The 23,118-nt window shown below is 45.7% G+C and overlaps 2 protein-coding genes across 3 annotated transcripts; one reads left to right on the plus strand and one right to left on the minus strand.

Annotated features, from left to right (window-relative positions):
- Positions 1-70: 70 nt before the first annotated feature.
- LOC116950631 (lung adenoma susceptibility protein 2) lies at positions 71-9,187 on the plus strand. 2 transcript variants are annotated; one of them, XM_076073030.1, is made up of 8 exons: positions 71-282; positions 2,542-2,961; positions 3,619-4,497; positions 4,986-5,121; positions 6,128-6,218; positions 7,520-7,648; positions 8,135-8,208; positions 8,558-9,187. In XM_076073030.1, the coding sequence occupies exons 2-8, from the start codon at positions 2,646-2,648 to the stop codon at positions 8,622-8,624; spliced, it is 1,692 nt and encodes a 563-aa protein (XP_075929145.1). In that variant the 5' UTR covers positions 71-282; positions 2,542-2,645; the 3' UTR covers positions 8,625-9,187. The 2 variants fall into 2 exon arrangements, with proteins under 2 accessions (XP_075929145.1, XP_075929146.1); XM_076073031.1 differs by having other exon boundaries at positions 2,545-2,961.
- A 1,779-nt stretch (positions 9,188-10,966) lies between these two features.
- POLI (DNA polymerase iota) lies at positions 10,967-22,523 on the minus strand. Its single transcript, XM_032968661.2, has 10 exons — positions 22,141-22,523; positions 21,568-21,759; positions 20,126-20,254; positions 18,267-18,431; positions 16,590-16,739; positions 15,598-15,834; positions 14,894-15,072; positions 14,265-14,356; positions 14,039-14,175; positions 10,967-13,748 (listed from the first exon to the last, which is right to left on the minus strand). The coding sequence occupies exons 2-10, from the start codon at positions 21,668-21,670 to the stop codon at positions 12,712-12,714; spliced, it is 2,229 nt and encodes a 742-aa protein (XP_032824552.1). The 5' UTR covers positions 21,671-21,759; positions 22,141-22,523; the 3' UTR covers positions 10,967-12,711.
- Positions 22,524-23,118: the final 595 nt, after the last annotated feature.

Here is a 23,118-nt window from a genome sequence, read left to right on the forward strand (position 1 = left end):
TCAGTTAAATATGGGCGTGGCCTGAATGTGGGTGTGGCCAACAGCGGCGGCTTCCCCGCCCCCCGCTGCCCCTCCCCGCAGGTTTCTCTCAACCCTCAGTGCGCATGCGCGGGCCGCGCGTCTCGGACATCGCCTTCAGCGGCCGTTGGCGACGCGGCGGTTGTGGCGGGAAAATTAATAAAAAAAACTTCTCCGAATAACCGCGACCTTTAACTACCCTCACGGATAATCCACACGGATCTCTGGACGGCAAGGCGAAGACGATCAATGGAATAATCTCCGGTGAGAGAGACGGAGAGAGATGGGCAGGCGTGAGGACGCCGCGGGTTAAAGGGCGAGCCAGGTTCAACTTTGTTGAGCGCAGAGTGAATGGGGTTTGCTTCACTCAGCACGCGGCTTGGACACTTCGGTGTGCAAAGTGTCGTCTGGTTGTGCCGTGTAAAGGAGGACATTCAGTAAATGTCGTTGGTTTGTTAATGGGAGTGTGTGGCACGGTAATGGACTGGGTACGACTTACAATACAAGTTCTGCTCACATTGCACGCTAAGGGTTAGCACGGCGATTACTACGTGTGCATTTATTAGTTATTGTTTATGTTAAAAGTAGTATTGATTGTTAAGACAATAATGGTTAGTATTTGTTGGTGAATCATTTCAATATTGTACAGTATAGCATTGTCCTGCTGTGTGGCTCTCACGTGGCGAGCATCAGTGCAGCAATATTCAGTACGTGGTTGTAATGTACTTCTATAACCCCCTGCCACCAGTGCAGCAATATTCAGTACGTGGTTGTAATGTACTTCTATAACCCCCTGCCACCAGTTCAGCAATATTCAGTACGTGGTTGTAATGTACTTCTATAGCCCCCTGCCACCAGTGCAGCAATATTCAGTACGTGGTTGTAATGTACTTCTATAACCCCCTGCCACCAGTTCAGCAATATTCAGTACGTGGTTGTAATGTACTTCTATAGCCCCCTGCCATCAGTGCAGCAATATTCAGTACGTGGTTGTAATGTACTTCTATAGCCCCCTGCCACCAGTGCAGCAATATTCAGTGCATGGTTGTAATGTACTTCTATAGCCCCCTGCCATCAGTGCAGCAATATTCAGTACGTGGTTGTAATGTACTTCTATAGCCCCCTGCCATCAGTGCAGCAATATTCAGTACGTGGTTGTAATGTACTTCTATAGCCCCCTGCCATCAGTGCAGAAATATTCAGTACGTGGTTGTAATGTACTTCTATAGCCCCCTGCCATCAGTGCAGCAATATTCAGTACGTGGTTGTAATGTACTTCTATACCCCCCTGCCACCAGTGCAGCAATATTCAGTACGTGGTTGTAATGTACTTCTATAGCCCCCTGCCACCAGTGCAGCAATATTCAGTGCATGGTTGTAATGTACTTCTATAGCCCCCTGCCATCAGTGCAGCAATATTCAGTACGTGGTTGTAATGTACTTCTATAGCCCCCTGCCATCAGTGCAGAAATATTCAGTACGTGGTTGTAATGTACTTCTATAGCCCCCTGCCATCAGTGCAGCAATATTCAGTACGTGGTTGTAATGTACTTCTATAGCCCCCTGCCATCAGTGCAGCAATATTCAGTACGTGGTTGTAATGTACTTCTATAGCCCCCTGCCATCAGTGCAGAAATATTCAGTGCATGGTTGTAATGTACTTCTATAGCCCCCTGCAATCAGTGCAGCAATATTCAGTACGTGGTTGTAATGTACTTCTATACCCCCCTGCCACCAGTGCAGCAATATTCAGTACGTGGTTGTAATGTACTTCTATAGCCCCCTGCCATAAGTGCAGCAATATTCAGTACGTGGTTGTAATGCACTTCTATAGCCCCCTGCCATCACCAAACTCACACTGACCAGCGTGGTGAAGTATGGTAAATAACCCCTCCCCCTTGGAGCTGCACAGCATGGGACAGCTGTCAGCCAGAAATGGATTTAAAAAGGAGCTGTACTCCGCACATGTTATTATTCAGGGTAGGGTAAGGAACTTGGAGGTTCAGTACGCATAATGTGCTCGGAAAGTATTGTATTCTGTATGTGTGTTGAACCTCTTTCGTACCGTACCAAGCCCACCGTGCTCTTCGGAGGTGCGATAATATATAAATATAAGTAGTCATACTACTGTAATACCACTATTAATATTTAGCATTCATTGTGTTAGTAGTACGGTAATTTGTTGATATGCAGGTGTGCATGCCAAACGTTAACCAATGTTAAATATTAAGCCTTCTCTTTTGAATACATAGTGTTTTAAATATGGAGTTGTCTCCAGCTAATTCTTAAATGTATATCATTCATAATGTAGTAGTAGGCAGGTAGTGCATTTGTGAGATTTCAATTGTACATAGAGCTTGCAGGTGTGATGATGGAAACCATGGGAAAGGCAGAATTTTTTGTTGAAAAAAGGACAACAGCCACAGTAGCTTAAGAGACCTAACGCTGATGCTGCTAACGCGAAGTGGTCGACACTGGCCCATGCGATCGCGTTGTGACGTCGGACCCACTTTATGCATTCAGCAGCTCGTCATGGTGCCCCCCATACCAGGACCAGTGGTGACCTGGTAGCCACAGCCATTCCTCTCCCTGGCCCCATCCGGTCCGGGAATCCCAAATCGTACAAAATGTACAGCAACGGTGGTGAGACAAGCAGCCCTTCGGGCGACAGCACGGTGACGGACCTCTTCACAAGCCCCCGCGGCAGCCTGGGCAGCTCGCTGCTCCGGACCGGAAGCGGGGGCTACCGCAGCCCTGTGGTGTACGGAGAGCGGTGCTACTCGTCGGCGAGCGATGCGCTGGACGCCTACATCGAGGACTTTGAGCAGAGCGGAATCTGTGCGTCACCGCCACCCAGGAAGCTGTACGTGCAGAGCACAGCGCCACGCAGCATGGCGGAGCGGAGACGCGCAGAGGAGAGGAGGATGCGCAGTGTGGATGAGGGTGGGTTGCGCCTCTCACCACGCGAGGAATCGCTCCGTGGTGCTTGCGCTCGAGTGGCTATCGAGTGTGCAGGCAGTGCAATGGTATCGAAGCTGGTTACTTATACTGGGTGCTTGCCAAGTATGCTATGCTATAATGAATGTAATGTAATTCCCCGAGAAAAAAAAAACCCTTAATGAGGTCTAAAGAGACATTTTCGTGAGAGTCCCACACTGGGATGCTTTGCAAATTCCATTAATGAGTTCATTTCATGTCAGAGAAAACTATCCACAGTAAGCACACGCATATGAGAGGATAGCATAGGTCTGAACAGATAGGTCCATGCATGCATTTTTTTTCTCCTGTCATCTTCCAGCGACTTCACTGATTATCGAGTTTTTAAAGTTTGTGAAATCTAAGTGATCCTCCAACCTTTGTGTCAAAATTTGTAGATCCTAGACTGCACACATATCTGAAGTTTAAACAGTAACAGCTCATGCACTGATTTAGCCCATATTCTTGACTTTTTTTCACAAACTCCACAAACGGATAACGTAATTAGTTACTGATGGCGCAAAGTAAGGCAACATTGCAGGATTGCCTTTCAGGGGTCAAGGAATCTAGGGGAGGGCAAATTCATTGTGTACCAGTAAAATGTCTATGGGTCTTACGTTGCAGGTGGCACGCTGCTTGTGGAAGACCTCATCTCGGGCACGTGCAGCCTCAATGCCACGCTGCGCTGCAGCGGTCGTGGCTCAGAGCCCGACGGTCAGAGTCTAACCACGGACCAGCTCCTAGCAGCGCCAGCTGACGGTTCCTCCATGTCCTTGCTCCGCTCGCACAGAAACAAGCGGTCATCTCTCGGGGTCACCGCACACAGCCTCGGCGCATCATTGGTGAGGGGCAATAAGCCAACTGAACGGTTGACCTCAACATCGAGAAGCAACAAGGCTCTGACGCCGTTAAGTTTGTCGGCGAAGCCCAAAAAGACTTTATTTTCTAACCAGAAGAACGTTTTGTCGTACTTACGGAGCAGTGAAGAAACGAGGCGTGAGCGCTTGCCGAGCGGTGGCGGCGGCTGTGCGACAAGTACCTATCCCAGGTGGTTGACGAGCCAAAAGGATGAGCTGGATGTGTCCGGGATCACGAGCATTCCTGAGCTCAGGTACCCAGCCTGGCTGCGTGACTGCGATGTGGACTCCCAGACCAGCAGCCACGAGACGGATACCAGCACGAAGAGAGCAGGTGCCACTCAGAACCCGCAAAGCAGACCAAAGTACCCAGAGTGGCTCAAGGATTTGGACATCTCCGGCCTGACGAATGTAGCCAACAAGGAGCCTGTGTCAGAGGACCTTAGATCCCTGGCTCGCAGTCACGAGCGACATATCAAGGCCCTCGTGAGCGACGCTGTCGCGGAAGCATTTGGTTTGGCGGAAGACGCATCGACTGTCGATGATGAGGGAGAGCTCACAGTGCGGAGCGTCAGGGAGAACCCAGCGCTGCTGGAGCTGTTCCAGGCCAACTCGGCACAAAACAGTAAACCACTAACGGAAACGGGTGAGTGCAAAGGAAGATGGTATTTACTGTGTTATACCATTAGCACAATAAATTTGTATATCAACTTATCATTATTTTACAAACATTTAAATGATCATTGGTAATCAATATGAATGGTAAAAATAAACAATTTACATCCCTTTGTTAATCCACTGCCGTACTGGTCAGCGTGGGTTGTTGAAGGTGAGCCCAGGACCCGTTCACCTATCACTCGCTACTGACATTGGCTCTGACCTGAAATCAATCTCAGATTACCAGGTCCTTAGCACAATGCATATATCACCCTGCCACTGCATCCACCGATATACACATACATTTTAAACAAAGTAGAAACCAAGCATGCGTATGTGTGTGTGTATATATATAGTCTGTATATAGCAGATGACATTTCATATCTTTTTAGGTACATATTCAGTCTTTTCTTACAGAGACGGCCGAGTGGCCACCCATGTGGTTGTGACGTGCGATGCGTGATTCTTAATGCACAGCCTCATTGGAGGAGCTGCTGAGCAGGGCGCGCATGGCATTGGACTCCTCCGGCTTGGAGGCCCCCTCCCCGGGCAGCGTCAACACGGACATCTTCCTCGGGGCTGATCGTCCCTGGGAAAACCCCTCCACGCCATTGTGAATTTATCTTTATATTCACACTCACGCACAGCATAGAGGCTGCACTGCCTCTAAGTATGATGTCAGATTTTGAATGTTATAAGCTAAGCAGGTAAGCTTGGTTATTACTTGGATGGGAGACGATTTGGGAATAGTATATATTATAGATTTTGGCTGCTAGGTAACCAGGAGTTAGTAATACAGCAATGGAATCTTGAATCTATTTGCGGAGTTTTGCATTTTACTTCCTCTGTTTTCACCGGGTTCTCTGGTTTCCTCTCGCATACCACTCGCTGATGAAATTTGCAAAATATCACTGCCAAACCCTCCTGAGATTTGGTGAGATTTTTCTGGCTTCCACCATGATAAGTCAATTCCACCCTTAGATAAGGGCTGCCGATGGAGATGAACCCATGCTCATTCGAGCAGGGATCCACTTTAATTGGACTCATCCATGGAAAATGTTCAACCAGGAAAAACTCCTGTGAGATGAAAAATCCTGTTTTCACAGGTATTTTGGAGCATTTGACAGAGAACGCGGCTGTAACAGATACAATTACACAATAATTACAACACTGTTAAATCACAGAATAAACAAAACATTCACATTTGTAATGCTCTAAGCCAAGAATCCCCAAACTGCCACCGACTGCTGCGAGACACGTATCAATCCACCTGCCCCATTGATTTGTCACAATTCGAGGTTGCGATTCATTCCATAATTTTTTTTACTTTGTGGTGAATGCAGTCACTGCAGGGGTTATATGAACCCGTTATATATAACATATACGAATAAAAAATATCCATTACGCAACTTGATACAATTGCCGTGAGCATGCGAATCTATTTTATTCAATTAAGTGATGCATTGTGTTATGCATGTATTACATATTTACCGTTCGATGCATATAATGTATTGACCTAAGTTGCTTTTTATTGAAGAGAATTGCCAGATGTGGCACAGTGGCTATAGAAGAATGAATGGTGCGTGAGCTCATGCTTTGCCAGTGTGTTCTCTCGGCAGTAAATTACCGGTCCATGTCCATTACGCTGACGACCCTGGCGAGGAGGGATTAGCATCGGCAGCTACCAGCTCTGACTCCAAGAGCATGAAGGTAGAGAACAACAGCATTCATTGGTGATTTTAGGAAATTAATCAAGAAAAAAAGCGATAGAGGGTTTTATTTAGCAGTTATGTACCTAAGCAGTGTGCTTGGGGCTGTCTGATGTGCGCCCGAAGCTTTATTATTGAGAAAAAAAGTTCAAGTAACAATCGTGTGCCTCATACCATTGTAGCATTCTAGTGACATCACTGTGATGACACTTACGTATATTTCACTCTGAACTCAATGCTCTGGTATCATACCAGTGCCTGACCCTGATTTTATAGATTTTTCTCAAAGGGTGCCTCGATAGGCCAGGTCTACAAAGTGAGGTTTTATATTTCTCTCTTATTCACAGTTTTATCCCAGTTGTGCTGTGGGCGTCCTGTCTTGAAATGAAGTATCCTTTAAAATATCTTGGAGGGCATTGCAACCTGTCGTGCTAGAGAACGGCACATGGAAGTGAATGGATAACCCTTCAAATTGTCTGGTCCACACAGTAGAGGGGAGCACTTTCATGGCAGTCCTTTAGTCATCCACTCTGCCACATGAGAGTAATTTTCATTGCAAGATAATCAAACTAATATTGTCATTCGCAGAGCTCTATTATTCATATCTGGATTCGAATTAACGAGGTCCATTTAGTAAAACTACACAAACTCTCTCTTGAAGCCCTCTTATGGCTAACAAACCTCGACATTGTTACATTGCTTTTATAGCTTTATTTTGGTGATTTCGAAAACTATTTGGTTTAGCCATATTTGTTTGTTGTAGTACAGAGTTAGACTGATAACTTTAATCTAAATTGTCTTATGGTTGTTTTTGTTTGACTTGCATCCCACTGGTATTTTTGCACACAGCATTGATATACGGTGCTTTTTCTGGAAGACTTTGCTGCTTTGACTGGATTTTTCTGTTTGCGCGTAGTCACTTTAAGATGTTTCCTGTTCATGTTTTTGTTTGTTGCGGTTGCACCCAATTCAAGAGCCGAATGGCTCACAGGGCTATACCAAATAAATAAAACTGAAACTGAATTTAGCTCCTAAACATATTGCTGTTTTATCCAAATATATGCTGAACATATTTTACTTGATGGGTTTTTTTGTGCAGTCATTGGTGACCGGGAAATACCGCAAACTTACTACACTTTAAAACCCACTAATCAGAGGTGATTGTTTGGATTTGAACCCAGGGTCTCCGCAGTGCCAGTTCAGAGCTCTGATCTCTGAGCCACCCAGCCACCTCCCCCAATAAACGAGATGTTTATTTGGTTGTGCCTTTAAGAAAACTGCTTTTGATGAATGCCGAGACAGGTTGAAACCACTGGCCTGACCGGGAGGCTCCACCCGGGCCCTGTGGAGGCATTGAAACAAATGCTGTTCAGGCTGCAGAGCGTGCAGCTGGGGACACCTGCAGAGGACACTGGCAGTGCTGGCACGCAGGTAAGTTCAAACGTTCTCCACCGCTATTGAAGAGGTCCCACAACCACACAATCTATCGTATCCATGTTGCGGTAAACTCATAGCAGCCCTTTCGTCATTGTCGGATGAGGGCCTACCTACACCATGCAGGTTGTGAAAGTTATTTAACCACACCTCACCATGCTGGTCAATGTGGCTTGTGGAAGGCAGGGAGCATTGATGCAGGAGTATCAAAGTACAGTAAAACATTTGATTTTTCTGCACTGCCCTCTCCTGCCCACCACATAGCACAGTGGCAGTCTATAACTACCTATTTTGCATAGTGGTCACCCAGCAGAGCTTAACTTCAGAAATTTTACAAGATCAGGCTAATTCTGGGTGACTTAGTTGTAGGTCTATGACAATACAGTATGGGACAGAAAGTAATGTATTGCACACGTAGCCAATGCTGATGAGTATTGTGCAGGTTGCTCTGAACCTTTTTACATTCCCGTTTTACTTTCCCAGATTATGGATGAGGCAGCATCTCAAGTTGACTTGCCTGAGTTTGAGTCAGTACCAGGTGGAATGTCTCTGCAAAGGTATTGTGTTCACGTTTCACTTTAAGCCAAACATTTGACTTGCAGCTTAATTTTCTTAAATCAGTATTGAAAATTAGATACTCTAATGGCTATTGTGATTGCATTTGTTGAGTTATGACCTGTTCCACAGATAAAATGTTTCTTACTGGCAAGTCGGTTCCTTATTTAAAATGTATACTGCATTCTTGTGTTATTTATTGTCAAATATTCTAACACCACTGCTAGACTTCCTTTTGTCAGACATCCTCTGTGCATCTCATAATCCACCCAGCACATTATGTTAGCAGCAAACATGTATTCTGGCTGGTGAACCAAGTCATTTTCTCTCAATAATCGTGTCCCTTCTCAGGGCCCTGTACCACCTGTCGCGTCTGAAAGAGCTGGTTGACACCATCAAGAAGAACAAGGATGGTTGACTACCCGTGATGTAGAAAGCCCAAAAGCATTTTATGGCGGTGGTCGAGGTTTATCCTTAGAAGGATACGTTCGCTTGGTCCTCCTGCTAATTCATGGTTGTTAAACATCAACGGTACTCCAGGTTCTGTGGTGTGAATCGCAATTACTTGTGAACTTGTGGGGCCCATGGGGCACAGTAATTGTCCTGTTAAAGGAAGTGCCACAACAAAGTATTGGAAAAATGTGATGAAGTTCGTTTAGGGTTGGAGTTAGTGAATGGTTCTAGCAGTATTTTGCACAGAAACGCCATACAGACTCAAACGTCACTTGAAAGAACGGATATGTGAACAATATTGTGAGTACAACTAAACCAATTGTGGTGTTAGCCATTTTGTAAGGAGCCTACTTTATTGGGAACATACATGCTAGTATTTGTGTAGTTATAAACATTTGGGAAATCACTGTAAAAGTACATTTGCTTATTTAGATTGCACTATACCTGTATTGTAAAATTTCAGAACCTTTTACGTAATTTGTAATCAATAAACCAAAGTTGTATATTGTATGCAACCCATGACTTGGATTGTTTTTATCATGTCTTGTTTAGCATGGTTGGTTATGTACAGTGTGAAAGAAATTCAACATACCTTAAATATTTTCTGATATTTGAATGTTTTATATTGTACATGTATATTTATTTTACAATAAATCTGAGACAAAGGCTTATACACATGGAAATGAAAATATTCAGCTATGATTTGTATTTCTCACGTATTTCAAGGAAAGTCGGCGAGTCTCGTGACATGTCTTCACATTTGGGGGTGACGATTGCGATGGATATCCAAGCATTAACCTGCTTACATTCCTCGAGTATGGTGAATTTGGGCATTCTGGGTGATTGGGTTTTAGGCCAAACACAGGCAGATGGTTGGGATTAGATGTTTTCAAGCATCTATAAATTATTCATCGGCATGTACTATCTTACTATGATGTAAAGTTCAAAAACATGGTTGTTCATGAAGGGAGTGGAATAAAAACTCAACCGTGCACAAGTATGGAGGAATTTTGATTTAAAGCTTTCGTGAATGCAGTAATTCATATTCTTAGTTCTTTCGGTAAAGTCACGAAGGGAAACAACAAAGACGACCGTTTGTGTTATGGTCGAAACGTCGTGAGAATTTTTATTGTTTTATATATATTTTATTATTTTGTTGTTTCCCTTCAACGTGACTTTACCGAAAGAACTAAGAATATGAATAAGTATGGAGGAATTAATACTTGGAATTCAATGCAAAGATCTGGCCATATGGCGTTTACTGGGCACCAGGGTTGCCAAACAACACATGAAAGATGTGTATCAGGCACAGCCTCTGCATTATGAAAAAAATATCACTTCCTGAAGAAGTGCATTTTGCTTCTCCTGTCTTAGGTCACCATCAAAATAAATGAGAGCAAATGTGACTCGACTGACAGGCAGCATTTATATTTGTGTAGTGTCCTTCCGGCGTGTGTGTGTGGGGAGCGATAGCGCGCTGCGCTATGAACCTGGCGACCCGGGTTCGATTCCCGCTCACGGACAACACCAGTGACGATTATTTGAACCGGTCCTGGGACTCCCCTAGGTCGACTTAGCCTCAAAATGAGTACCTGGTGTGGTGTGTAAACATCGCCACTAGAGAGACAAAGGCGGTCGGGCGTGGTGCTGGCCACCCACCCGCTTGTGTACCCCGGCCTTGATAAGTGCTCGCTAACAGCACTTGCCCCTACAGTCTGTTAAGGCTATATGGGGGATCTATGGTGTGCGTCGCACACACTGTCGGAGACGAGGTAGTTGCGGGAGGCATCGTCTCTCTTTATTATCTTGTTCACATCAACTCCGGCTGCCTCTTGACCACGCTGCCGTAGAGCCCGGCCTAGACACGACCCTGTCCGTGTTGCACCGACGGCGTCGACTGAGATGGCCAACTCCTGTGGCCACACAATGATCGGGCGAAGGCGGTGGCAACGACAGCGACGACGAGACGAGTCCACTCCCAGAACCAGAAGCCCGGAGCTCTCGCTCTCCGCTGCTTATATTCTACTCGGCGCGGCTTGGCTCCGCTCTTGCTGCGCCTCCCTCCTCGAACCCACCAGAGGGTTCCAGAGGCCTCCCTATGAGGTCTTCCGTGACTCTTGCCCCAATTCCTCTGCCCGGCCGGCACACCCGTATATATGCTCAACGGTGTGTGCACAAACTGTCCACCGCAGTTGCCGCTGCTGGACAGCAGTTGGCGCTGTGTCACTACACTTGTATCAACACAATTACATAATCACATTTACACTTATACAAGAGCAGTTGTATGAAGAACGATTGCACTTAATGTTGGTTATGTGCAGCAGGCATTGTCAGATTTATTATAAAGCAAGTAACATGACAAAGGCATCAAATAGCAAAAATACAGTATTAAGTATAACATAAAGTACTGAAGGCACTTAAACTTGATTATTTTTACAAACGACTAATGGCAACTGGTAATTACAGGCAAGACAGAACAGTGACAAGTACATAAAACTGCACGATCATACTGTTGAGTCACTGTCAATGGGTTTCTTAGCCTAATGAGCTTTACTCTTTGGTTATTTTATTTTTCTACCTCTGTGATTTTACCGAAATAACCAGAGTATGGATTGCTGCAGTCACAAACACTTCAAATAAAGATTAATGAGCTTTATATAGCGCTTTTAGAAGTAGAGAACCCATGTGCATGTACAGCCCTTTTGTCAATCCACTGCTGGATGAGGGCTTCCCCACACCATGTGTGTCATGAGGGTTATTTGACTTGACTTCAGCACGCTGGTTAGTGCGATGGCTGTATCATGTCGTCCGCATGCCCAGCCACCACATGCCCAAGCAGCTTCCGTTTGGCTGAACTGAGGCAGCTAAACGTAAAGGTGTCAAGATCGACGTCTGGAGCAGGCTCGTGAAAGGTGCTCCTGGGCAGCTGGATCAGCGCGGGTGGTGCATCTGTCAACCCATGGAACCTGGGTCTGTCCCGTGTCCTGCCAGAAAGCCTTTGACATCACGTGGCATGAAGGTGCACCTAGTCTGGCAAAAGCGCCATGGTGATGCCACTGCCACTTAGTGGCGATTGCGGTTGTTAGTAAAGGTCGGGAGCATGGCTGTTGAACCATAGTACAGTATAATGGATTTTGCTGCGGTGCCATCTGCTAATTCCACATTCAATTAGGCATTGGAAATCCAATCTTGATTTGAAGCTTTCGTGACTGCAGGAATCCATACTCTTTGGATCTTTCGGTAAAGTCACGTAGGTATAAAATAAAATAAATCACGTTTCGGGCGCAACACAAGCGTCCGTCATCAGGTGGGAAAGCATGGCCTGCTGCTGATGCAGCATGCTGATGCAGCATGCTGATGCATGGCTTGCTGCTGATGCATGGCCTGCTGCTGATGCAGCATGCATCAGCAGCATGGCTTGCTGCTGATGCATGGCCTGCTGCTGATGCAGCATGCATCAGCAGCAGGCCTTGCTTTCCCACCTGATGACGGACGCTTGTGTTGCACCCGAAACGTCGTGATTTATTTTATTTTATACCTACGTGACTTTACCGAAAGAACCAAAAAGTATTGAAAATCCACTTTATGGCTGTAATCAGTCCTGGTATCGACTGCCTTGGTTGGCAAGACATCTCTGGGAAGTTTTTGTATGTTTCTCTTGCCATAATTTAAACTAAGCCTTCAATATTTGCAATATTTTCTCTGAGACATCACAGAATTTGCAAAACGTAAAGAGGACGTGGCTGATTGGGCAGTGTCATGAGATCATCATAGCCAGTGTTGTTGACGGCACCAAATTTTGCAATTAATCTCTTGCCAGATACCTCAACTTTTATACAATATACCCCCAACATTTATAGTCCATTCTTAAAGTATCCCATTATCTGGCTTCAGTTTTCTCTATGGTTGCCTACCTCTTGATATCCATTCCAGTGCTAGACAATGTGATTAACTTGATACGCACACATAAACTCTATAGTCACAGTGTAGTATTTACAAGCCAAGCATGCACAGACCTAGCCATAACACGTGCCGGGTTTAACACGGACAACTCATGCCCTTTTAAAATATTTCAGAATGCCCTGCGGGCTCTGCAAGCCGCCCACTATCGCTGCTCCTGTCTCACCACTCTTTTGACAACCGGGTTGCGTGGAAATAGCCGGACCCCTCCATGATGCAAACAGCTCCTCCTGCAGCTCGGCGGGAAGCTGGGTGAATACCTGTGGGTCCACGTCTGCAGGCAGCGAGCTCAACTCCAGGAGTTCCACTGCACGTGACCGCTCAGACGGACTGCGTGCTTCACTATCAGACAGTTCATGAGATTCCCCAGTGTGTTGATCGTTTGTGGATGAAACTGCCAAAACACTGCGGGTACTCATCGCGACTCCAAATGTAGTTTCTGCAATTGTTAAGTCTTTGTCTGAGCCCAAATGCTCCGTTTCGAAATTTATGTCAGCTGTGCTTGCTGCCATGTTAGGTAAATTTACTCTTTTGGCAGTCACGTCCAACTGCTGTGCTGTTTGTGCGTCGTTTGTGCTGCTTTCTGAGACAGAACGCTGCAAGTCGGCGAGGACTTCTCTCCGTATGTTGGACGGCAGGGCGTGGAAGACGCTTGCGTCTATCTCGGGAGGGAGGTCCGGCTCACTGACCTGGGTGTTCGCTGCAGTGCTGGCCTTTGTTGGGGTGGATGAAGAAGTCCAAGCTGCTCCTGCCGCTCTACTCGCAGAGCTCTCTTGAAAGATATCACGTAGAGTCTTTTGCCTTTTGTTGGGTCGACTGTGACCAGAAGTTTTGGGCACACGATTATGAGTTCTCTTCACCCGAGGTTCGTCATCTTTTTGTGCAAGACTAACTGCAGGAACACGGAGCTTTACATCACTAGTAGATGCAGCCTGACTGAGGCTGTTTACTCCTGAGGTGAAGAAATCTCCGATGGATTTACTACAAACGGACTTGATTGCTGCCGCACCCAGCTTGGAGAAGCAGATGTTCAAGAGAGTCAGGTGGAATGGCTTTGCCACATCAATCATCTTGTGGAAAAGCTTAATCAGCACTTCCAGAAGGGGCTCTATAACTTCCAAGACATCTCCTAATTGAAGAACATCAAGGGAAAACATTGTGCGTTTTAGTGTTTGTTTCACTCTTAAACTTTACTTTTTACTTTCCAGAATGAAGAACCATGTTAGCTCCCATGAAGATATGAGATATCCCTTTTGCAAGCAAGGTCTGGGTACAAACTATACAAGGAAACATTTTTATTATTTTTTCTATTTTGGACAAGTTTATAATTTGAGGTGTGCTAAAGAAGCAGCACCCCCATGGGTGAGCGAGTGAACTCATGCAAATGGATTTTAGCGGTGAGCAGAAACAGTTTGTCACCTGCGTGGAAGCGGAGGAAGAGGTGGGCCGGTACGGGACACTGGCGGCTCTCTCGGATGAAGTAGCGCTCAATCCCCGGTGTGAAGCGGCGGAGGCTGAGCCTGACCGTCCCAGGAACGCGCCCATCCTTCCGTAGCCTGGAAAGACAACTGCCCATCAGTGTTTGCCAAGTGGCACCATGTACCAATTTGTAAATGTTCTACGATTTTACAATTTTTTTAGTGACCTTGGCAGCAGGTTGCCTAGAAGCTCTCTCATCTTTTCCACAACCTCCTCCTTTGTGGAGGCCTTTTGGAAGGAGTCCTCATCGCTCAAAGACTGGAACGAAGCAAGAACATTGGCAATGACCAAAAGGTTGTTGACAGTGACGAATGAACAGTTATTAAAATAAATGTAACACCAACAAGAGAACAGATAGGTTTAAGTACTTATTCTAAGCTCATGGTGGATGCTCTAGTTGTGAAACTCATTTAGAGGCCCAAATATAAAAGCGCAAATTTATTATGTACGTATATTGAACTTCTTTTGCACCATATGTACGTAGCCAACTGTGCTAATCGAAGGTGCGGGAAATGGTGTATGCAATGCCCGACTGTACAATGCCAAATTAAATGTTGGAAAAACCAGTGGCATAGTTGTCAATTGTACAAGTGCAGCAACTGCACCTCAGCCCATGGGTTTGAAGCCCATGTGCTCTGACTACTAATAACGGAAGGCAGAGAGAAGCCCTGTTGCATTCCTTGCACCAGCACCCATATCACCCATGCTACATTAATGGTAAAAAGGTGTCAAGCCATATGCATCGTCACAAACTAAACAACGACAATGAATGCTGCTGATGATTTAATATTGCACCTGTGGGGGACCAGTGGGCAGCACAGGAGAGTTGTCCTCCCCACAGCTGAGATTCTTCACAAAGGTGGCTGTGGAGGAGCCCAGCGCTTTCTCCAGCACCTCGACGGGACATGAGCGTAGCGCCTCCATGCTGCCGACACCCATAGCTTCCAGCTTCTGACTGGTTCTGTAGCCAATGCCTGTCGGGAATCCCGCACACGTCGCGTGCATATAGCAGCTGGCACGTTATCACCATCAGTGCAGAAGAGCCAGATACTTGTGAAGTGATAAGCGATATAAAATTCAAAACACCGTGGCACAGTGCATTCTCTTAACATGTGTCCACGTTCACATTCACTGGTATATGATTATTTTCAGTTTTCAAGTGTGCATTTACGAATAGAGGATATCAGAAAATTATTCTGACGGTGTAAAAACAATGTCAGGTGTTCCAAAAAGTTATAAGGTTTAACGGTTCGAAATATTTGTGACGTAGGAATTTGTCCTTTCCATGCTGACCAGGACATTGCGCAACACAGCTTCACCACAACGTCCGATAATCAACCAGCTAAGCCACATTGTATCATGTCATTCCAAAGCCCTTTAAACTGTGATGGCGGTGTCTCTCCAATTTGTGACCAATGTAAAGGATAACAAAGCATTTATTTCATTACACAAAGCAAACCCGGCTCTCTCTGCTTTCGACCAATGATGCATTCCCCAACCTGTCAGCTGCTTGGGGTGGGTGAGGTGCCCGAGGAGGCTTGCCATGCCCTCGGGCAGCAGGACGGTCTGCTGGTTCGGCTTGTGTGCCGACCCTACCAACTTGGCCGCCAGCTTGTTGTGGGCGATCCCCGCACAGCTCGTCAGGCCCAGCCCGGACAAGAGGCAACCCCGTATCTCGGCTGCCAGCACTGAGCCCATGGCCAGCTGCACGTGGTGGGGAATGCTCGCGTCCAGGCCTGGGTCAGTAGGGAATCGAGCCAGAGATAAATTCACTCACTTCTCTCTGTCTTAGCTGTTCAAGGTCAAGTTTTAATATTGTTTAACCAGGTCCGACTGCAAAAGACCAGGCCAGTCTCACGTGCAAGAGTGATCTGGGTCACCAAAATTAAAAAAGCAAAACAAAATAATGTGCAGCAACGAAGCAAATAGAAATCAGAGCTAAAAATATATCTTTTACCATCTAACTACTCAACAAAGGTCTCACCCAATGCCGACCACTCTTCATGCTCCCTTACCACCACTTTATATATACTTTAACTTATATAATTTATCTATTTTATGTATTTATATTTAGTTATTTTATTAATACAAAACTCCTACCGTGTTTTGTATTGTTTGTTGTTGTAACTTTCTGGCCGGCCCTACTGGACATCTGTGAAAAAGAGCTTCATAACTCATCAGATATGTCCATGGTAAATAAAGATTCTGATTCTAATTCGAAATCCAGTGCACATCTCTCTTTCTCTTGCCTTCAATTTGGCTTCCATTCTATTGTTAATATTGCCCATCTGGCATCTGATATGTGAGCTAGATTCCCTTTTCACTTTGTAGAATGCATCAGTTAGACTTGTCTTATCGCTCAAAATTTTCATTTGAAAGATATGGCTTAGGTGAACAAATGTCACGATTCGCTTTCATCCATTACAAGTTAGGTTGAATAAAGTAGTGCCATCATTGCTGGTAGAAGAGGGGGGGGGGGGGGTGGGCTCACTCAAGTCATCGTAGACGTGTCCCTCCACTCGGGGGGGCTCCTGGCAGGTCGCCCCTCGTCCCAGCCGCCTGTGCACCAGCTCAGTGACGTCCACGTAATTCTCATCGAATCCCAGCCTTTCCACCAGCGGGCTGAAGCGCTCCAGCAGCTCTGGGGAGACCGACGGGTATGGTCACATGGTTCGTAACTCTTCGATCGTCCAAGGTCTGTTTACAAAGTTCCTGAAGATTGGGAGAGATGAAAACAAGTACCGAATACACACGGACTAATATGGATGGATAATTAGCATCAGCCATGGTCAATCCAGTAATGGATGAAGGATTCCCCAACCCGCCGCCATCTCTCATGACCCTGCAATATAATAATCCATCTAGCACCTGCACATGAACTAATTTTATCGCTCCATCTATCATGGATAATGAAATCAGACTTCTAAGTGCCTGAGGATGAGTTTCAGGCTGCATTACTATTCAGGGACTATATGTAACCATACTTCACCACGCTGGTCAGTGCGGGTTTGTGGAGCTTGCCTGACAACAGGAACACATCACTCACATTTAGGTGGGTGGAAAGCATTTAAAATTTTTACGAAACTATTTTTTATTTTACCAGGTAAGGCCCACTGATCTATATAGCTCTTTTTCAAAAGCTACCTGGCAACAAATGATGGCCCAATGAAGTGGCTTATCATGTGGAAATTTATAACAGCCAAATAAATGCATGTGTCTAAATGTGGAGGGAAAAAACGGAGAATCTGGAGTGAAATCCACGCGACCACAGACAGAACATGCAAAGACTTGATTTGAAGCTTTCGTGACTGCAGGAATTACTCTTTGGTTTTTTCGGTAAAGTCACGTATAAATAAGAAATAATCAAATAACAATAGTGTACGACGTTTCGGTTGCAACACAAGCAGCCATCATCAGGTACAGAAGAGCTAAATTTAGGAGAGAGGGGAAACACATAACCTCAGATGTATATACAGACACCCAAGTAGGGGGAACTGACACAGATACAACAGGGGACACAGAGAGAGAAGCATACCAGACAAACAGGGTTTAGCAAAATTTTTGGAACCATGTAAAGCAACACAGACGGTCGGTCCAAACACAATTATGCGTTGTGTTTGGACCGACCGTCTGTGTTGCTTTACATGGTTCCAAAAATTTTGCTAAACCCTGTTTGTCTGGTATGCTTCTCTCTCTGTGTCCCCTGTTGTATCTGTGTCAGTTCCCCCTACTTGGGTGTCTGTATATACATCTGAGGTTATGTGTTTCTCCTCTCTCCTAAATTTAGCTCTTCTGTACCTGATGATGGCTGCTTGTGTTGCAACCGAAACGTCGTACGCTATTATGTTATTTTATTATTTCTTATTTATACGTGACTTTACCGAAAAAAACAAAGAGTAGAACATGCAAACTCCAAATATACAGGCATCATGGTCGGGATCTAACCCACGACCTCCTGTATACTTGGCGAGGGAGTTAACATCTCACCAGCGCAGTGCCACTCTCGCCACTGCGGCGAGGGGAAGACCGAACTCATGGTGAGTGGAGTAGCTTCGTCATTAAGATCACATATACTCTGCACTGAGTAATGAGCAACAGGGAGAGAATATACACAGAGGAGATTGGAGTTGGGGCAGTGTTGCATCTCCTTGCTGGTGATGACGCTCACCCGTCACCTGGTAGGACATCTCACGGTAGTGCGTGAGGTCCTCTCCGCTCACCAGCACCAGCCCGGGGCACTTCATCTGTGCCGCCTTCACGCTCATCATCTTGCAGACACCCATCGCCCGCGCCACATAGTTACACGTCACCAGCAGGTACTTCTGCTGGATCCCTGATGAGCAAGGAACAAGATATTTATTATGTTCTATTTATGTACTTCGCCTGTATATCCTGGGGTATCATGACTATGAGTTTAATTGATGCTTAAATGTGGAAAAATACTTTAAAATCAGTCAGGTGTGCTACCACAGGGTGCTGTAGTCATGTCACTGGATTCGCGTTTTTCAAAACGCAGGGCATAAAATCACAGTGCTGTCATTAGACACACAGTGATGTCACTGTGTGTGTAATGATGTGCATGACCGTCATTTTCAAAAATCAGTTTTTATCAATAATACTTACTGTTCATGTTAGACAGCTGAGGGCATATAAGACAACAGCTATTTGTCTTTTGGGCTGCACCTTACACTAAGCATGCTGACATGTTGGGTGCAGCAATGGCAGGCAACTTCCGAGTTCCTGTGGACTGGAATACAGCCCATCTCCCCGCATTCCCCAGCACTCGTGTAGATGGTGTCGCAGACTGATGTAACGCGTGTCGGACAGTTATTGGCAATTCCATTCCGCAATAGAGATGTGCTACCGATTTTTGGATTAATCTAGAAAATGTGAAAATCAGGCGTAATATTACATAATTTCTGTGCTTTTGTAGTGACATCCCAGATTCTTTGGTTCTATTCGGTAAAGTCACATGGGTAAAAAATAAAACAACAAAAATCACGACGTTTCGGCCACAACACAAGTGGCCTTCATCAGGTGAAGGGACCAGACTGTCTCGAGGACAGCGCTGGAGTGAACACAGTCAAGCTCAGACCGCGACCTTTAAGCACGGCATACAATGTGCTCACATCGCGGACATCACGTATGTAGCAACATCGTGAATGTCGCTGATTAATGCCATCTCTAGCGAGGCACGGCATGCGATGCATTGTCATCACGGACACCCCCGTAGGTGGGTGTAGTCACAGCCCTAGAGGGGGCTCGGTGAGCGCTGGGATAGCAAAGTGACACCACGAGTGGCGTGCAGTGCTGCGTCCTACCGGAGGGAGTGTAAGAGTGTCAGCCATGGGATGAGGTTACCCTGGGCCATGGCACTCTGGTTGACCCTGGAAGGCACGTGACGGGTAAGATCTACACAGGGGCCCCAGGCAGGGGCTAGGGGGTGGTCACGTGTCGGGGGAGAGATCCTACGGGAAGGGTCGAGAAATGACAAGAGGTTTCTCGAAGGTAATCGTGGCCAAGGGCGGGGCCAGCCACGACCCGGGAGCATATAAACCGGGTCCCCACAGGGACCGGGGTGCTGCGTTGGTGGCATCATCCGAAGAGCTACGATCTACGTCCAAGAGAAGAGTCACCAACACGTGGACGATGAACCAAGCCAGGGTCCTGTCCGTTGTAGCTACTCAGAGTAACTAGCGTAGTTAGCCTGTTGGTCCCCCACCATAGGTTATCTGGTGAAGGGGCAGTAACCCCTTTGTGTTAATGTGTTGGTGTAAAAAGATATGTGTTGCCTCCAAGAAGTACGTTTGTGACTCAGTTGAATCCACTACACTTTTACCACGAAGTGATGTCCCATGGCATGGGGTGACGTCACCATTATGAGCATGTAGACATCTTACATTAGTGATTTCGATGATTTAGAATACATCCGGAAATGATCCCAAATTGTCCTGAATGATCAGAAAATCTGAATCGTCTGTTTAATTCAAAACTCATCCCTATTCTCTATACTGGTGAAAAACCCACCGAGTGGTTTGTCTCTCAGTTCTGGATTCCGGATCATTTCCACTTGGGCATAGAAGCAATCCATGTCCACGTGGATGATGACTCTACTTCCTAAGTTGGTGGCCATGGATCTCGGGAGAGACTTTGCACCTGTGAGCAGAGAATGACAAAGGCAAGCAAATCAAACACATTTATCAATTTCACTGCCTTAACATGAAAAGTATATAATAGACAACGTTTTGGGCAATTGGAATCATCACACATTTACGTGATACCGTTGACTTTCACAGAACGGTACTCAATTTATTGGCCGTATAAAGATAACGAGTAGAGTGGACCTTCTGAACTATTCAAATGCTCTGCCCGTTTGCACAAATGAACATGACATAAGATGTAACGTGTACTATGAAGGACCATTACCCGATAAACAATGCACATCATGTTTTCCTTTAAGCCCAGTTATTGTGCTTGAACACCACTGCCAACGCTTCATCATAAAATAATGTTTACTTATGCAATTTGTACTTATTTTATTTTATAAATGTATCTATTTTAGTCACTTGCTTACCTTTTCTCTATTATGCACTCCTATCGTGTTTTGTATTGTTTAGTGTTGTAACTTGCTGACCCGCTCCTACTGGGCTACTGTGAAAAAGGGCTTATCTCCTCGGAAACCTCCAGTCTGAATAAAGATTCTGATTTCGATTTAAAGCTTTCGTGACTGCAAGGATTCATCTTCTTTGGTTCTTTCGGTAAAGTCACGTAGAATGAGAATAAAATAATAAAATAAGACATTTTATTCTCATTCTACGTGACTTTACCGAATGAACCAAAGAAGAAAAAAAATATTCTGATGTCTGGCCAAACCATTACTTATATTATTTTTTAAAGCAGTGTTATTGACAAATGTGTCGAGTTTTATTTTGTTATTAGTGCTTGCACACCAATTCTAACGCAGTATTGCCAAACAATTGTAAAGGTGCCATAAATGATCTACCTAATTCGGAGTGCAGGGCAACTTTTCACGGCAGGTGATTTATGTAACCTGCTTACAAATTGTGATCACAAGACACTGCAAGAATTGAAAGTGGCAGAAACCTCGAAAAGGTAGGTAAGTGGGTAGGCAGGCAGGGAGGTATGCAGGTAGGAAGTCTATGGAGATAGATTAAGATGCAACCTATTCATGTGCCCACATATAACGCATGCAATGACTAGCATGGTTGGTTATGTACGGTGCGAAAGAAGTTCAACATACATACAGCCGTACTCCAGGCCGCTCAAAACTGTGTAACGTAATTTGTATTTACCCAGTAGGGTAGCGCATTTGAATTACATTCGGGTCGACTCGACCCACCGCATCTACATGGCCCGCTAAAACGAGCACCACTTTGTGGGAAAGTTTAACAGTAGTTGGTCCCTACGGATGACCGGTGCCCGTCGCGGGAACGTGGAAGTCATCATACGTGGGGTGTTGGTGATGTTTTCTCTCCACTCCGCCTCGTCCTCCGAGGTGCCCCCCCACTCCTGCCCGTCACACGGCACCCCGAGCTCCCCGCCGTGGTTCATCACGGCCAGAGTTTGCAGGGGGTGGCCCAAAAGACGCGACCGCCAGCCCACTCTGCGTGTTCTAAAGTTGGCCTTCACTGCTCCAGCGACTTGGGCGAGAAATGCGATGCGTTATATTATAACAGCGTTACAACATTAGCGCACGGATATTACTATTACTCAGGTTTAGTTCGGATAATTGATACAAATTGGATGTTCGCTGTGATGCAGACGCAGAGTAGTAGTCTAATTCCTGTACGATATATGCAAACAGACGTAAGCAGGTATTTAAGAATCCCACTTTAGACGCTTTGAAAAGCAAACAACAACAGGAATAGTCATCGCTAGTTGCCCGTATCGGAGATCGAACCCGTGTGACCGAGCTGGGCGGCTTGAGCCATTTGCTTAAAGACAACAGTAGCACACAAAAAAACTGTGCCAAATCTTCCCGAACCCTCTAAGCGTGGATTTCTACCAACAAGAGCATCTACCAATTTCTGAAGACGTCAAAGGGAGACGGACGGTAGAGGTATTCTGGAAGACGGTAGAATCTTCCTGAATATTTTAATAAATAACACGAGGCTAATACTATTCGGTTCTTTCGGTAAAGTCACGTAGTTATAAATAAAATAGAACAAATCACGACGTTTCGATCGCAACACAAGCGGTCGTCATCAGGCAAAGGAGTCAGCCTCTAAAGGCAAACTGTTTATAAAGGTTTGGGGATGGGCGTAGCCCAAATGTATCAACAACACCAGGAGCACGGGCGGTGCACGAGTGTCAATGCAGCAACAATGCCAATGTAGCAACAATCTCAATGTAGCAACAATGCCAATGTAGCAGCAATGCCAATGCAGCAACAATGCCAATGCAGCAGCAATGCCAATGTAGCAGCAATGCCATTGCAGCAACAATGCCAATGTAGCAGCAATGCCAATGCAGCAACAATGCCAATGTAGCAGCAATGCCAATGTAGCAACAATTTCAATGCAGCAGCCATGCCAATCAGCAGCAATGCCAATGCAGCAACAATGCCAATGTAGCAGCCAAGCCAATTAGCAACAATGCCAATGTAGCAGCAATGCCAATGCAACAACGATGCCAATGCAGCAGCAATGCCAATGTAGCAGCAATGCCAATGCAGCAACAATGCCAATGCAGCAGCAATGCCAATGCAACAACAATGCCAATGCAGCAGCAATGCCAATGTAGCAGCAATGCCAATGTAGCAGCAATGCCAATGTAGCAACAATGCCAATGCAGCAGCAATGCCAATGCAGCAGCAATGCAAATGTAGCAGCAATGGCAATGTAGCAGCATTGCCAATGCAGCAACAATGCCAATGTAGCAGCAATGCCAATGCAGCAGCAATGCCAATGCAGCAGCAATGCCAATGTAGCAGCATTGCCAATGCAGCAACAATGCCAATGCAGCAGCAATGCCAATGCAGCAGCAATGCCAATGTAGCA

This window comes from Petromyzon marinus, chromosome 40, assembly GCF_048934315.1.
Source record: "Petromyzon marinus isolate PM22_M1 ecotype Great Lakes invasive population chromosome 40, UKy_Petmar_22M1.pri1.0, whole genome shotgun sequence".
Taxonomy (NCBI): domain Eukaryota; kingdom Metazoa; phylum Chordata; class Hyperoartia; order Petromyzontiformes; family Petromyzontidae; genus Petromyzon; species Petromyzon marinus.